Source organism: Rana temporaria, chromosome 1, assembly GCF_905171775.1.
Source record: "Rana temporaria chromosome 1, aRanTem1.1, whole genome shotgun sequence".
NCBI lineage: Eukaryota > Metazoa > Chordata > Amphibia > Anura > Ranidae > Rana > Rana temporaria.
The window spans coordinates 492939816-492957709 of record NC_053489.1 but is presented as its reverse complement, the minus strand read 5'-3'; the positions used below and the strand labels follow the sequence as shown (position 1 = coordinate 492957709).

Here is a 17894-nt window from a genome sequence, read left to right as displayed (position 1 = left end):
ACAATGTCAAATGTCATTTTTAAATTCAAGCAAGTACCTGAATTTGACCTGGTATTGGTCCCTTGCAGTCCCTGTACAGAAAGGCTGTGATGTAAGAGGAAGAAGCAACACAAGGAGCCAGTCAGATCATGGGGTGGCAAAAAAAAAACATGCTGAAAGGAAGAGAAAGCAGAGTGACAGGGAGATGAGCTCATCACTGTGCTGCTTCTCCTTTATTGTCCAATCACAGGGTGGGGACATGCCCACGATGACCAGGGTTCAGATGAAGTAGGCTGAATGAAACTGGCCAACAGTCTGGTGGCATTTAGCTGAATAATTCAGCAAGTTGTGTTAAGCCTCGTACACACGATCAGTCCATCCGATGAGAACGGTCTAAAGGACCGTTGTCATAGGTTAACCGATTAAAGCTGACTGATGGTCCGTCGCGCCTACACACCATCGGTTAAAAAACCGATCGTGTCAGAACGCGGTGACGTAAAACACAACGACGTGCTGAAAAAGTTCAAAAGTTCAATGCTTCCAAGCATGCGTCGACTTGATTCTGAGCATGCGTGGATTTTTAAGCGATGGTTGTGCCTACTAACGATTGGTTTTGACCTATCGGTTAGGAATCCATCGGTTAAATTTAAAGCAAGTTGGCTTTTTTTTTAACCGATGGTTAAATAACCTATGGGGCCCACACACGATCGGTTTTGACCGATGAAAATGGTCCATCAGACCGTTGTCCTCTGGTTAACCTATCGTGTGTACAAGGCCTAAGTGTACAGTTATATGTGTTATGCCCTGTACACACGAATTTCCGATGATAAAAGTCAGACAGAATTTTATTTTTTTCCAATGGAAACAATTCCTATCATCTGTGTGGAACTCCGACGGAGAAAAAAATATGCATGCTCAGAATCAAGTCGACGCATTCTCGGAAGCATTGAACTTCATTTTTCTCGGCTCGTCGTAGTGTTTTACGTCACTGCGTTTTGGACGGTCGGAATTTGGTCTGACAGTGTGTATGCAAGACAGCTTAAACGGAATTCCGACTGAAAATTTCATCGGATTTTATCCCATCGGAAATTCTGATCGTGTGTACAGGGCATAACTGTATCTTTTAATGGTCTTTTCTTTTTATCTTATTTTTCAGCTGGAATTCAGCTTTCAATTATAATAAACATGCAGGCTTACCGATTAAAGATTTATATTTACCCTTTTATTTTGTTTTAATTTGTTTGCATGCATTTTGAAAAATTGATCATAGGAGGCTATTCAGCCATACTTATAAAATATTATCATTTGTACATTTTACTTTAACCTTGCGATGACCAAACTAGAATCTTGCTCTCGGTAGAAAAGATAGCCCTTCAATTGTTGTTTTTGCTTCTTTGTCATATAACATATTTTTCTCTTGTGTTATTGGCTGTATAATTTACCCTTGTTGTGTATGAGTAATGAAGAGTATTTCCTTGTTGATTTCCTTTTCTTAGTATATAGGACAAATATAAATATGCTTAAAGAAACAATACTCTGAATGTTTCAGCACAGCCATTGGATAGTCTACTGTATTTTCACGTGTATTAGAATTCTCCTTATCAAATGTAATTCTGCTTAAAATCATTCATCTTGCCTTACAGCTTAATCTGTTCTCCCAGTCTACCACCAAAGTATTTGAGTCTCGCAGCTTCAATAGTATTCTACATCAGCCAACACGCTATCAAGTGAGTCACTTCTAATTGTTTTAATAAAGCTGTCAGTGTGAAAATGTTTGTTAATTGTGATTTGTGACATATTACTGTGATCTCTATCTTTGTATGAGATAAAAACAATGTTGTTTTTTTTTACATGGTTTATATGTTCCCATGTATTGAGATCAATAAGCCACCACCTATTCTTACAATGCTGACAACAGCACTGGAGGGACTCATGTTTTGTGTCTTCTTGTCACTTTTTTTGACAGCAAATAATGAAAAGACTTATAAAAAGATATGTGCTGAGAGCTCAGGTGGACAGAGAAAATGATGAAGTAAACGAAGGTAAGGCTCAGTCAAATGTAACATTGTATACAGTACATATAAGTGTTATTAACCACTTACCCCCCGGACCATATTGCTGCCCAAAGACCAGAGTACTTTTTGCGATTCGGGACTCTGTCGCTTTAACAGACAATTGCGCGGTCGTGCGACGTGGCTCCCAAACAAAATTGGCGTCCTTTTTTTCCCACAAATAGAGCTTTCTTTTGGTGGTATTTGATCACCTCTGCGGTTTTTAGTTTTTGCGCTATAAACAAAAATAGAGCGACAATTTTGAAAAAAATGAATATTTTTGAAATTTTGCTATAATAAATATCCCCCAAAAATATATAAAAAAACATTTTTTTTCCTCAGTTTAGGCCGATACGTTTTCTTCTACATATTTTTCGTAAAAAAAAATCGCAATAAGCGTTTATTGATTGGTTTGCGCAAAAGTTATAGCGTTTACAAAATAGGGGGTAGTTTTATGTCATTTTTATTATATTTTTTTTACTAGTAATGGCGGCGATCAGCGATTTTTTTTTCGGTACTGCGACATTATGGCGGACACTTCGGACACTTTTGACACATTTTTGGGACCATTGGCATTTTTATAGAGATCAGTGCTATAAAAATGCATTGGATTACTATAAAAATGCCACTGGCAGTGAAGGGGTTAACACTAGGGGGCGGGGAAGGGGTTAAGTATGCCTGGGTGTGTTCTTACTGTGGGGGGGGGTGGCCTCACTAGGGGAATCACTGATCCTCGGTTCATACAGTGTATGAACCGAAGATCAGCATTTCCCCTGCTGACAGGACCGGGAGCTGTGTGTTTACACACACAGCTCCCGGTCCCCGCTCTGTACCGAGCGATCGCGTGTGCCCGGCGGCGATCGCGCCCGCCAGGCACACGCACGGGAGTCGGGGCGAGCAGGGGGCACGCGCGCGCGCCCCTAGTGGCGGCTGGGAGAGAGGACGTCATATTACGTGCTCTCGCCCAGCAGAGCCACCTTGTGGACGTATTTCGACGGTGCGCCGTCGGCAAGTGGTTAAAGTACAAAAGAAAAAAAAACATTATTTTTCCCCCCTGTATTTAATGGTGGTACCCTGCTATACGTTATTACTAAAGTTTGCTTAACCACTTCAGCCCTGGAAGATTTTACCCCCTTCCCGACCAGAGCACTTTTTGCGATACGGCACTGCGTCGCTTTAACTGACAATTGCGTGTTCGTGCGACGTTGCACCCAAAACAAAATTGACGTCCTTTTTTTTCCACAAATAGAGCTTTTCTTTGAACCATTAAAATGAAATGGCAATTTAATAATACACTACCCAACAAGAATTATCTTGCCTTTGTGGCTGTTAGTGGTGAAGAGTCTAAGGATGAGCTTGGGCGGGTTATTTGCGTATTTATCAGCGTTTAACACGCACCTTTACTTTAAGAAGGACGTTTCTGGAAAAAACTAACATTTTAAATAAAGAACTGTGAAGCAAAATAAAAGTCAGTGCCCATCAATGCAGCCTAATCAGTGCCCATCTGCGACCTCCCCATTGCCATGAATGCAGCCTCTGAATGCAGCCTTACCATTAAAGGGTCACTAAAGGAAAACATTTTTTTTAGCTAAATAGCTTCCTTTACCTTACTGCAGTCCTGGTTTCATGTCCTCATTGTTAGTTTTTGCTCTGATGTTGCTGTAATTCTTCTCTGTTCTGGACACTTCCTGGTTGTCTGTTTCCTGATGACCACAGTACTGGGAGATTCTAGTTTAATTTTCCAAACCATCACCGCTCTATGGCTCTGTACATGCACAGAGGCAGGATAACATGCAAAAACGAAACTAGATGCAAAAACTAAACTAGAGGTACATTATATGATTGATTGTTATCTATGTTTAATCAATTTTAAAAGGAATCAGTAAACTATTATGTCTCTATACCCTGTAAACAGTCATTTCAGCAAACAAAAATGTTTTCCTTTACAACTCCTTTAACAGGAATGCAGCCTCACCATTGCCATGAATGCAGCCTTACCATTGCCATGAATGCAGCCCTCACCATTGCCATGAATGCAGCCTTACCATTGCCATGAATGCAGCCTCACCATTGCCATAAAAGAAACCTCACCATTGCCATGAATGCAGCCTCACCATTGCCGTCAGTGCAGCCTGATCCATGCCCATCTGCAGCCTCGGATGGGAAAGGGAGGGGGCGGGACGAGCGCCAGCAGATTACATACAGAAGAATCACCTGTTTACTTGGCGGCCTCTTTAATACAAAGTCCCGCCTTCTATGAAAGAAAGAACAGTCGTCCAATGCCAGCCCAGGAAATGGGACTTCCTATTACAGAGGCCGCAAAGTAAACAGGAGATTCTCCTATATGTAATCTGACGGCACTTGTTCCACCCCCATCCCTGTCCCCTCAAAGGCTGCCAGAACGATAAATACAGTATATAACGTTTGTGGCCCCCCAACGTATCCAACGCTAGGGGATTCGTTGGGGGCCACAAAAGATACATATCTCCAGATTACCAGTGGGGCCGCATTAAACCAGAACGTAGGCCACAATTGGCCAGCGGGCCGGACTTTGGACATGCCTGGTTTAGGCCAATATATATTCTTCTACATATTTTTGGTAAAAAAAAATCGCAATAAGCATATATTGAATGGTTTGCGCAAAAGGTATAGTGTCTACATACTATGGGTTTGCTATACTAAATGTCACTGACAAGGAAGGGGTTAAGACTAGGGAGCGATCAAGGGGTTAATTGTGTGTTCCCTCAGTGTGTTCCCTCAGTGTTTTCTAACTGTATGGCAGGGATATGCGATTAGCGGACTTCCAGCTGGTGCAAAACTCCCATCATGCCTCTGCCTCTGGGTGTCATGCTTGTGGCTGTCCGAATCTTGCAATGCCTCATGGGACTTGTAGTTAATTTGTAGCTAATTGCATATCCCTGCTGTATGGGGATATAATTGATTAGGAGAGGACACATATGGTTTTTCCTACTTAGTAGGAACAAACGATATGGCTCCTCTTCCCTGACGGCACAGGATTTGTTTCCCTTTAGCGTCCTCTGGTGGCCACTAAAGGGAACGACGTACCCATATGGGATTTCGCCCAGGGGAGCCATTCTGCAGAAGTAAATCTGTGTGAGCTGGTCGGGAAGTGGTTAAAAAATGTACTGTATCTTGTTTGCCTTTTTATAGTCCATTTGGGTGTCAGTTTAGGAATGTCCTGTTAGATCCTGCAATTGTCCTGCATATAGCCTACTTTAGCATGCACAGTTTTTCTAGGGCAAATATAGCTTTATTTATGTCCGCTCTTTACAGTGTACCTGCACATAGTCATCGGACGTGAACAAAACAGATTTAAGAGATTTATTCACCTTCCCCCACAACTAACCAGTTCACATAAATCTAGTTTTGCAACAGCATATACAAGTTTATGGATTGTAAATCAAGAAATAATAGAATTTTTGTCAAGATGCATTTAATTTGTATTTATAATATTTCCCAAAATGTAGCTATAAATTAGAATGTAAAATAAAACTGTCTGACTTTTCTACAATGCAGAATGTTGCAACAACAGAATCTACAGAAACGTACCCTGTGAAACATGGCCCTATAGCTTAGACCTGTATATAATACATATTTAAAGAGGAAGTAAACCCTGATGGGTGTTACTTCCTCTGTCTCCCTGCAAAGGAAAAGCATAATGGGCTACTATGCATCGCATAGTAGCCCATTATGTGACACTTACCTGCAGTAGAAGGCCTCAATGTCGCCATCTTCCTCCATGGCAGCGAGCGTCCATCTTCACCCCTCTTCTTCCGGGGGCCGTGAACTCTGTGATTGGCCGGAGTCACGTGATGTCACTCCCCCGCATGCGTGCCCTTTCAAGACGGCGCATGCGCAGAAGATGGCGTCGCTCTGGAATTTGCAAATATCTCTGAGACCGTGTAGGTCTCTGAGATATTGCAAGCACCTACAGGTAAGCCTTAATCTAGGCTTACCTGTAGGTGTAACTACCGCCAGAGGGTTTACAACCACTTTAATGGCACCTGCTTGAAGGCAGATGATTCACGTTGACTTCAGAATGACATTTGAATTCTGCACAGTCCTAATAAAAAATGCTATATAAAATTTGTATTTACAAAAATAGCAAAATGCAATTTGTGTGGTCATAGTGTGAATATTGCAAAGTATCTTATAGTTTGCAATTGAGACACATCAGTTTGAAGTTATAACAAGCCCCTGTATTCCTGAGCTGTACTTTACATGCTACAGGAGTGATTGAAGACAGGGGCAGACTACAGGACAGAGTTAGAGATTCTACACTTGTAGTTGGAAAAGGAGACATAAAGTCTATATGGCCCGGTGGTACGCATATATGCGGCCTCTCGGTGGGTGGGCCTTAATGCTGAGTAGCCGCATTTATAAATGTAAACAAGGCTATGTCCTGCATGCTCCTGGTACAGTTACCAGTTTCTAACTGAAAGCTCTACATCTGTACTTGCGACTGGGAGCTTTGCGATCATGTGGCCACTGTAACAGCCAATCACTGCGGTGAAATTATCAGAAACGCTGCCTCGCTTCCCGGCATCAGGAAACCTCTTATAGAGCCAGAAGTTGCCGGCATTAGGATGTTAAGCTGGTCATACACTGATGCAGGTACCAGTGTGGATGGATAAATCACCTCTGCTGGGCTATTACTGTCTGACAGCGGCAGCAGTTGTTTCTTATTAACTGGACAAAATACAGTTCATGTGGGGGCCATAAAGAAGAAGGGTGACAAAATTGTTGGCCGAACAGTGACTGTATGCAATTAGATACAGACACTGTTTGTGTAGTCCAGTGGCAGCACCAGTCAAAATACAATAGCATGGCAGGGGGATTCATTCATCTGCGCTGTAGCGTGTATGTAGGAATTTGTTAAACTTTTTCTAGCAGGCTGAACACCTACTTCTGGGGTCCCCCTGCGGCTCTTGCGGCTCCTCCCTACATCAGATAACCCCCTGGGAGAAGCGCTCTCCCGGGGGGGTTACTTTGCAGATGCGCTCTCAAGTCCAGCATTCGGTGTCCATAGCCGCCGAATGTATGACTCGGCCCTGACTCGACACCCGCGTCATTGGATTCGATTGACAGCAGAAGTAGTCAATGGCTGCATGGCTATCAATCTATCCAATCAAGATTCGGGGGCCCCATGGAGAGAGGGACAGCGTGTCCCCGCTGTTAGAAATTCGGGGCTTAGGTAAGTAAAACGGAAGGGCTGGGGGCCGGTAACTGCCAGGTGTTTTTTCACCTTAATGCATAGGACGCATTAAGGTGAAAAAACAGGAGGGTTTACAACCCCTTTCACCTCTTGCCTCCAACCCATAGAGGTTGAACTTTAAAGTGGTTCTAAAGCCTAAACATTTTTTACCCTAATGAATTCCTTGCATTAAGGTAAAAATGTTTAGGCATCCTCACCCCTCCCTACAGACTTGCCTTAGCCCTCATTTAAACTAGCTTCCGTGTCTCCCTGGTTTTGCTGGAGCGCCGGGAGTCATTGGCTCCCAGTCCTGCCAATTAAAACCAGTGATGAGGAAGCTGGAGACCCGCTGTCTGTGTCAATGTACACAGCAGGGGGGGCTTGGGAACGAACACACCAGTGCCCCCACGGGAAGCAGCTTCGAGTGGGGGCATTTTACAGAGAGGATGAGCCAGGAGCGCCAATGGGGAACCCAAGGAGAGGAGGTTCAGGGCCACTTTGTGCAATTCAATTGCACAAAGCAGGTAAGTATAGAGATGTTTGTTATTTAAAAAAAATCCTTTACAATCACTTTAATGCTCAAATGCCACAAATATGCATTTGAGGGCAGCACAAGTTTCTGTTCTGAGAGTGGTCTTACTGCAAGCTCCCAGCACAGTTGCCAAGCTGTCAAAACCATCGAACAAGCCAAAGCCAGTAAAATTAATGTATTTCTTTCACATGCCTGGTGGCTGGTCTTGACAGTGCAGGGTCAGTAAAGTGCAGCAGTCCTGGTACTGGTACTTGTCATTAGTGAGAGAGGCATTCTCATGGTTTCCCGATATCAAATATCACACATATCCCAAAGGAAGTCTTGTAGGTAGATTCAGTAAGAGTTAGGCCGACTTATCAGTAGATAAGTCGACCTAACTCAGAATCTACGCCGACCTATGTTTAAGCGTATGCTCAAACAGAGATACGCTCAAACATATCTAAGATAGGACGGCTTGAACCGTCCTATCTTAGATTGCAATATTTCGGATGGCCGCTAGGTGGCGCTTTCATTGCGGTCGGCGTAGAATATGTAAATGAGGAGATACGCCGATTCACGAACGTACGCCCGGCCGACGCAGTACTTTTACGCCATTTACGTAAGAGATAGGCCGCGTAAAGTTAGAGCTGGGCCCTAGTTGGAACAGTAATGTCAAGTATGGCCGCCGTTCCCGCCACGAAATTCGAAATTTTTACGTTGTTTCCGTAAGTCGTCCGCGAATCGGGATTTACGCCGTTTACGTCCACGTCAAAATCAATAGGCCCGTGCAGCGTACTTAGACGCAATGCACACTGGGAAATGTAGGCGCCCTGTGCATGCGCAGTAACAAAATAACGTCAAAAACGTAAGGTCAAGCCTCATTACCATTAAACACGCCCCCCTAACACACATTTGAATTCGGTGCCCTTACGCCCGCCCGCTTTAGGCTACGCCGCCGTATATTAGCAGGCAAGTACATTGAGAATCATTACTTGCCCAGCTAACTTACGGCGGCGTAGCCTAAACACGCTAAGCTACGCCGCCGTAACTTTAGTCCATTGTACCTGAATCTAGCTATTGGAGTTTTTCTCCTCATACTATTCCAGGTCACATGCCAATCATGAGTAAAAACCAAAGCATGGAAAACACTGATGTTTGACTTTTGAGGCATGAGGACCACACAATAAGTGCAAAGGGGCCGCCAATTGGGCACAACGATATATATATAAATATATATAAAAACACTGCTTCCTGGAATTCTTTATTAGGTTTTGCCTGCCTCAAATCAGTCAACCATACCAGTCGAAGAGCAAATGAACAAAAACATATAGTTCTATTCAATAAAAGGGTTTGGTTATATAAGCTGACTGTGTTGAAAGTGATGACACCCCATACTGTTAGAAGCCAGCAATCTGCGAACAAAAGAAAACTTCCTCAGTAGACGAAAATGTCCTTCTCAGCAATCTAACGACTTCTGTGTTCTCTTTCCAGGTGAATTAAAAGAAATAAAACAAGATATTTCCAGCCTCCGTTATGAACTCCTCGAAGACAAATCACAAGCCACTGAAGAGTTGTCGGCCTTGATTCATAAATTAAGTGAAAAGCTAAATCATGGTATGTCAAGGTGCGAGTGAATGATCGACCAAGGAGATTTATCAACAGCACGTACAATGGCAATAAACTAAAATAAAATGCATCCTATACTTGAAGAAAAATATGTCTGGTAGATTTATAGCACATAATACCTTAACTATGTTTATTATTTTAAATTTAGGTTTAACAAATGTTCTTCGCTATGACAATTTCTATCCACGCTTTAAGAGATCATGGAGTTTTATTATTGTAATTCTGGTTTCCAGTATTTCAATCCTATAACTACATTAATTATGTGAACCACTTATCAGTGTATATATTTTTTTTGTTAACATACCTAGGGGAATAAACAAACAAATTAAGTCATGTCCCGGAAAAAATTAATCTCTGTCATTGGACTAAGTTTCAGATAAGAGTCCTATCCATTTTGGACTGTTAGCAAATGAGTTATGTGCCATCTATCAATGCATGCTGTTACTGTATCATATGTTCACATCAATATCTATGATATTGCAAAGGGGGCAAATAATGGGCATCGACTACATGAACACTCCTAACAGAAATCTACTTTTGTATGTTTAATTAAAGGAAGCTTTTGATAGGGTACTTGGATGACTTTGGTTTTCATTTGATTTCCAAGTAGGCACTGTGTGAGAGTTTATTGAAATTTAATACATTTACTTCAAAATAATGCTTAAAAGAGAAGTAAAGGAATATCTTTTTTCCTAATTCGTACTTATCTAGGTGGATGCAGCATGGGTCCCCCAGCGCCTCTACACTTAAAACTGACCGATCAAACACCGTCGATCACTCGGTTTTCAAAGCTCCGCGAGCAGAGAGCTGCCGACTGTCAGTCACCGCTCTCTGCTCTTCTCCCTCCTCGCTCACTGAAACGCTGGGCTGTAGAGGGGGCAGGGGCGGCCGGCTCAGGCTCTCAGTGGCTCGCTGAGAGAGGCTGAGTGGGGTGTCAGTCCAGGCACCTGGTCAGACTTAATTGTTGGGATGACATGGTGCCTGGACTGACATCAGTGATGTCAGCTAAGAGCGGACCTAAACCCGCTCTCTGCTGAAAATGGGTCACAGGAGTGCAAAACTAATTGCACTCCTATGATCCATAGGAGAAGTACAGCCAAACGAGCTTTGGCTGTACTTCTCCTTTAAAGTATACCTGGACTCAAGAACAAAAATGTAATATATTGAAGGTTACTAGATAGGTTCAGCTGAATTCGTTTTCTTCTTTCAAGCTACATTTTCTGCAAGTATCGAAACATAACTGTTGATCCCTACAGAAATCCAGTCTCCTTGTAACTTCCTGTGCACTGAATTGTCTCAACTTTCAAACAATATTAAAAACCTTCTTAGTTATCTTCTGTTAACTACAGAACACCCCCTTCTGTTTATTACATGAAGATGGATTGTTTGTAGTTTAAGAAAAAACTCTTGGACATACTGCCCTAGTCCATTAGGAGCCTTTCAAAGTGCATGCACAGTATATCTATTATAGGATCAACGAATTCACAAAAACAAATAAAAGTTATGTAATATTCCCTGGATGGAGAAGCAGACATACCCTCATTAAAGAGAGATCAGCAGACCAGTTTGAATTCCATTAATTTCATTCTAAAACTGGGCAGTGCAAAATCTGGTGAAGCTGTGCATGGTAGCCAATCAGCCTCTTAAGGCCCGTACACATGATACGAAAATCAGAAGTAAAATTTTGTCCGACGAACGATTTTGCCAATTTTCAAATCATTAGTATGGTGCTTTCGACATCCGATTCAGTTTTTGACAAAAGCTAGATGTGCAGTGTATACATTTTTTGTCGTACGTGAACTCAACGTCCAATTTTCGTTTAATTAGTACGGTTTTAGTCCAAGACAATGTATGCTCAGAAACAAAAGAATACATAAAAAATTATGCATATATAGATACAGATATCGATAGATAGATATCTATAGATTTATATATCAATATATATATACACACAAATATATATACAGTATGGTGGATATGCAGATGACTGTGGATGTTATAGAGACAAGATAATAAAGAATTTGGTTTTAGATATTTATTTTATTGCATTTCACATAAAGTTTCATATATTTTATATGCTCATTTGTGTTTGTGAATTCTTTGACCCTTTCAACGATATACAGTACATGATGCACTTTGAAAGTTCCCTTTTAGTCTGGGCAGTATGTCCAAGAGTTTTTTCTATGTATACAGTATGTATGGCATGTGGTACATGAAATGAACATGAGAATGAAAAAAATTCCTTTTTAATGTTTGTCCAAATCAAGCAGTTTAGGTTTACAGTGCTGCTCCTCCACAAATACAGTGAGTTTTTCCACCCTATTAATGCAGCCATCTCATCTAAGGACGGGCGAGCTTAAATATTAGACATTTATTTTCTTGGAAAAACTTTAAACATGTATAAAGATAAAGCAATTCCACAATAGCCTTGTAAATTAAATGAATAGGTATTCTTTCGTTTTTACAAGATAATTAAAACACCGTTTTCTAAAGTAGTTAATTAAGGTGGTACAGAAATTGCACTTATAACCTCAGCTGCTATTGGTTGTGTTTGATGCATATGTTTAGTTTACAGCATGCAACTTTATTGTCCATAAATAAACACCAATTCAAAACATTTCAAGGCATACATCTATTAATTACTGCTTTAAAGCTGAACTCCTGCTATGATCATTACTGCATACTTACATTGTGATGGAGATTGTGATGTCACTACCCCTCCTCTCCTCCTCGTCCAATTAGAGGACACCTTTTATTTGTAGAAAAAAATACAGGCATTCTGTGAATGGTAGCAGTGAAGCCCCTCGGCACCGGACCTGTAAGATAGTGGCTATCACTGTATTAGCACCAACTACTACAGTGATTGCTGCCATCTAGGGTTGCCATCTTTTCTTCAAGCCAAACCCAAACACTTTTGGTGCCCCAAGGTCCAGGAGAGTGTGCATAGCGTATCACAGTGAACAGTGATTGTGGCCAAATTGCTCTAGCTGACATTATCATCCTGCCCCCCAGTGATGCCGGACAGGAACAGATTTGTGTGTGACTATCTTGGTTACTTGGGGAGCCAGCCCCTTCTGAATAATGTGTCCGGACACATGATTCAAAACCCAGACTGTCCAGGTGAATCCCGGACAGGTGGCAACCCTACTCCCAGTGGATCCTCAGGTGTGAAATATGCTAACTTATATTGGTTCAAGCTGGACCAATGTAAGTATGCAATAAAGATCATACCTGAAGTTCAGCTATATCACACATATTTTGTAAAAAAAAAAAAAAAAAAAAATGTTTACCTACTAAGCTTGGGATGCTGTATGAATATAAATACTCAGCATAAATTTACAAAAAAGTATACCTCATTTTAAATAAATAGTATTTTTTATTTTTTTATTTTGATTCATTGCTAAGTGTACTAAACATCTACTCAGAGAAACACTGAGTGGACAATTGAGGACTTTCTTTTGAAAATACTGGTTGCATGGCTGTCTCTGGCTTTGAGACATTGTTGTGGAACATGCAGAGGAAAAAAGTCATATTGAAGGACTTGTTCTGAGACAGTGGCATTGAAAATACTGAAGCTACTGGATCATCACGACAGCCAGGGAACTGGTATAATGAAACAGCTAGTTTAATGATGACACTGCTGTGTAGAACTTTGTAAGGGTCCATACATTATTATGTGTCTGTAAAGCACCACCATATATATGTTTGTGTATCATAGGCCTCGTACACACGACCGAGTTTCTCGGCAAAAACCAGCAAGAAACTTGCTGGGAGATATTTTTTTGCAGAGGAAATCGGTCGTGTGTACATTTTCGTCGAGGAAACTGTCGAGCCAAAAAGAGAGCATGTTCTTTATTTCCTTGACGGGAATGGAGAAACTTGGCTTGTCGAGTTTCTCGACGGCTTCACAAGGAACTCGATGAGCAAAACGATGTGTTTCGCCCGTCGAGTTTCTCGGTCGTGTGTACGAGGCCTTATAGTGCTTTGCATTGATTTTCATTCCCCCCCCCACCCAACTCTTGGACATAGCTTTCCTTTTGTATTATGACGCAAAATTAAAATGGATTTAATTATGATTGCATTCTCTGTATTAAGGTGTCAAGAGCAGCAACTCTCCTCACTCTCTCCCCACTAGACATGGAGGCAGCAGAGGGAGCCATTGGCTTCTGCTGCTGTAAAACACAGCCTATGAGGAAGGAGTGGGGGGCATGACAGTGCCACCCTGTGTGTGTCAATGGACACACAGAGCACAGTTCGGGAACGAGCCTGAACAAGTGCCCCCATAGAAATCGGCTTGAAGGGGTAAGAGCCAGGGGACCCAAGAAAAGGAGGATCGTTGCTGCTCTCTGTAAAACCATTGCAAATAGCAAGTATATAAATATACCACTTTAAAATAAACCAGTGCTTTAATTTGGAAAGCGCTAACTAAACTGTTGGCGCTATATAAATTCTATATAATAATAATAATGCCAATGCAGGCGCACTTCAGTACTGCCCCACACAACAGCTTATACTTGTTATGCTTTCACTTTGCCTTGCTTTTTTAGCTGGGGGAGAGAGTAGATGAAGCTCTGCATAAGTCACAACTTGAAGCTTAAAAACCAGAGAACCTTTATCAGTATGCTTATCTTGTTATCCCTATGCAGTTTGGATAACTCCAAAGGTCTTTTGAAACATTAGCTTTCTTCTCATTGCTCTATAAAGCTTTGTAGCGCTTTACATTACAGTTGAACTATGGATGGTTTTCTGTATCTCAGAGATGGACCTCTAAAGCTCCCTCCGTTCCCTGACTAAAGTTCTATGACTCTTACCTACTTTTTACCTACGTTTTTGAGGACAGCATTCTCTAGTCATGGTTGTGCCATATTCTTTGTATTATTTATAATGGATTTACTGATGCTTGAGGATATGTTCTGGTTTGGGATATTTTTTTATAAGCCAGCTGTGATTAAATATTTTACCAAAACATAATCCTGTACTTGTTTTTATAGCTCCTTCATCATAGGTCTCCATAATGCTTGTTTAGAAATATTCTTTGGTGTCATCCATGAACATGCATATTTATTTTGTGATTGTGTGACACTTTTACACAGGTGAACATCATTTTAAGGGACACTGTCCCCTGACCACCTATAATCCACCATTGCTCTTTCTTCTGTGGTTGCCACGGCAAAATATCCAGTCCTTCTTGGTATGAGGGAGCATGTGACCTTTTCCCATGACACACTGCACCTAAACACTATCACAGGACTGCAGAGATGACACAACTATTCTCTATCAATCCCAAGGCCAGGTGACACGTTTTGGTGCCAGCTGCAACAGAAGTGGTTGGTGAGGTAGGCCTGAAATAGACACCATTAGCTGGATTCAGGTAGGGTTACGCCGGCGTATCAGTAGATAACTCTGAATCTACGCCCCCCTCATCCTCATTTGAATTAGGCGCGCTTATACCGGCCCCATTTACGCTAGGCCACCGTAACTTTGGAGGCAAGTGCTTTGTGAATACAGCACTTGCCTCTCTAACTTATGGCGGCGTAGCGTATATGCCATACGCTACGCCTGCCTAATGTTGCGCCCGCCTACGTGAATCTGGCTACATTACATTTCCCCGAAATGGCAAGATGATAGGGCCTCTGTAATTGTGTGACTTTTGAAGGCAATAGGTTGCACCAGAGCTTATTTTGTGGTTTCACACTCAGTGGTATTCCCACATAATTATGTGAGCTCCATTCAGAGGAAGTGAAAGGATCCGTTACATCATCAGCTAGAAGAACATTGAAAGAAAGGTATGCATGTGTATATTTTTTTAATGTTTGGGGGAGAAGGGATGGTGATAAAAAGGAAGTTGTTAAAACAAAACTATACCTCTGCATCCACTCCAGTCAACAAGGAAATTAAAATTAAGTACTTAGTGATTAAAGTGGAAGCAGAAGTCTAGTTTTTTTTATTTATTAAGGAAGTTGACATTGTTTACTTAGTAAAATAAAAGTTCAATGATCTTGGTAATTAACATGAATCTGTGATTATATCAATCATCCAATTGTGCTTTTTTTTTTATTTTTTATTTCCTTTGCATGTGACTGGGCAGTCAATATGATCATAGCTCCACCTTAGTTTCTAAGATCAGTGAACATTTACTCAATTCCTTTAGTAAATTAACCATAAACTACTCACTGCCTACCTAATTTCTGTCTCCTTAAACATATTCAACAATGTTTGAGCCTTGAAGCTGCCAAAATGTCTTCCCTATATGCTGGTGACTATAAGTTCACCTACAATTAGCCCAGCTGTGCGTCGGATCATGTATATATACGTGATTCTTTACTTCCTCCTGCAGGGAGCGCAGGCGTGCCACCAGCATGCTGCTGGTGTTGTGGCAAGAAATTCCCCCTGTCGAATAATGCCTGCCCAGTACTGCACAGGCGCAGCGCTTGCGCAGTATGGAGCCGCCGAAAGTGTCCGAACATCTTCATTTTGGATCAGCTGTACACAGCGCCTGGGCACAAAAGACAACATTGTGCCACACGCTCCTGATGCTCGTGCAACTCTGCAAGGGGCGGATGTATTCATGATGGGAGCGTGTAAGGGGCAGATGGCAACAGAAGGGGGCGTATTTCTCTTAAACAAATACAAAAACAAAAAACAAATATATCTCTGATATTCTTCCTACATGTGTTGCCCTTAACTCGTGAGCTATATTTGTTTAGGTGATGTGTTTGAGTTTCGTGACAAATTCCGCCCCCATTTTTACTGCACTGCCTGTCATTACAAAATAACCCCCCTTCTGTTGCCATCTGCCCCTCACACACTCCCATCATTAACAAGTCTGCCCCTTGAAGACTTGCACGAGCATCGGGAACATATTCCAATGTTTGGCGGCTTTGTGGTGGCTCCGTACTACGCAAGCGCTGCGCTTGCGCAGTACAGGGCGGGCATGTTCGACAAGGGCTTTTCTCGTCAGAACATTGGCGCGCCGCTTCTGCTGTGAATGTTTACAGCAGAAGCCGATCTGCGGGTGCCAGGCACTCGATGTCTGCTGGAACCTGCCGATCGCCAAGCAGAGACTCAGAACTCTGCCTATGTAATCAAGAAAGAATTCTGTTCTGACAGGGGGGAAGGGATGGATTCTGTGTCCCGATCTGCGGGTGCCAGGCACTCGATGTCTGCTGGAACCTGCCGATCGCCAAGCAGAGACTCAGAACAGAACTTTGCCTATGTAAACAAGACAGAGTTCTGTTCTGACAGGCCGGAAGGGATGAATTCTGTGGTCCTGCAAAATAGGGACTCAAATCCATCTCTTCCCCTAGTAAAAGCAACACACATAATAAACAAAGGCTGGGCAAACAGTTGTCCCTTTAAATGCCCTAGATGTTTAACCCCTTTCCAACCAGTGTCATTAGTACAGATAGTGCACATTTTTAGCACTGATCACTGTATTAGGGTCACTGGTTCCTGCAAAGTGCCAAACGTGTCAGTTAGTGTCAGATTGTCTGCCACAATATCACAGTCCTGCTAGAAATTGCTGATCGCCACCATTACTAGTATAAAAAAATAAACATTCCAGTATATATCTCATAGTTTGTACAGTAGATGCTATAACGTTCACATAAACCAATTAATATACGCTTATTGGGATTTTTTAACAGAAACATGTACAGTAGCAGAATACATATTGGTCTATATTTATGAAGAAATTCAATTTTTCTTTTATTTTATTGGATATATTTTATAGCAGAATGTAAAAAAATTATTTATTTTTTCAAAATTATTGGTCTTTTTTGTTTATAGCGCAAAAAACACACTGGTAATCAAATACCACCAAATTAAAGTTCTATCTGTGGCAAAAAAAATAACTCAAATTTGATTTGGGTACAGTGCTGCGTGACCGCGCAATTGTCAGTTAAAGTAACGCAGTGCTGTATCGCAAAATGTGGCCCGGTCATGAAGGGAGGTAAATCTTCTGGTTAAAAGAGACTGGAGATACGCGTCGCTTCTGTTTTGCCCCACTCTAATTCAGGCACTCCAACTATCAGCCTTAATTTAAACTTCAGCTGTTGTTGAGGGGTTGATGGGAATTGGATTTCAGGTTGAGTAGTGCGTGTGTGTGTGACACTTATTATTACAAAACAATCACTAATGAAGATTTATCTGGTATAAGCAAACGCTTAGCAAGACACTACTGTGCTCAAAAACAGAACGCCATTCTCTCTCTCAAGTAAAACTGCCTCATTAATCCCTCTTATAAGTTGTTTTTGCAACACTAGTCCTTGTGATACTTTTCAAAAATGTTCCTGAGTACAGCTAAGAAAACAATACAGAATTCTAGTTTATAGAACTTGGTTAAAAAAAGACTAAGCTATGTTGCAGACTGTGTAAATTACAGTTGCCAGCAATTTATGTATTTCTAGGTATATGTTGCTGCTGTGCACTTATGCTAAGTGCCCACAATAGGTTTGCTGCTTTGTTATAATGGTATATTGAAAAAGTTTGGTTATAATGTTAGAACTGAACT

The 17894-nt window shown here is 41.6% G+C and overlaps 1 protein-coding gene across 1 annotated transcript in view; it reads left to right on the top strand.

The window, feature by feature from the left end:
• The window catches only part of TRPC3 (transient receptor potential cation channel subfamily C member 3), a 276775-nt gene extending 266902 nt beyond the window's left edge, over positions 1–9873 (top strand). The window contains exons 10-12 of the mRNA XM_040330375.1: positions 1623–1706; positions 1946–2021; positions 9248–9873. Of these exons, the coding sequence (XP_040186309.1) occupies positions 1623–1706; positions 1946–2021; positions 9248–9390 (303 nt within the window). The 3' untranslated portion in view covers positions 9391–9873. The remainder of the gene's footprint in view (positions 1–1622; positions 1707–1945; positions 2022–9247) is intronic.
• Positions 9874–17894: the final 8021 nt, after the last annotated feature.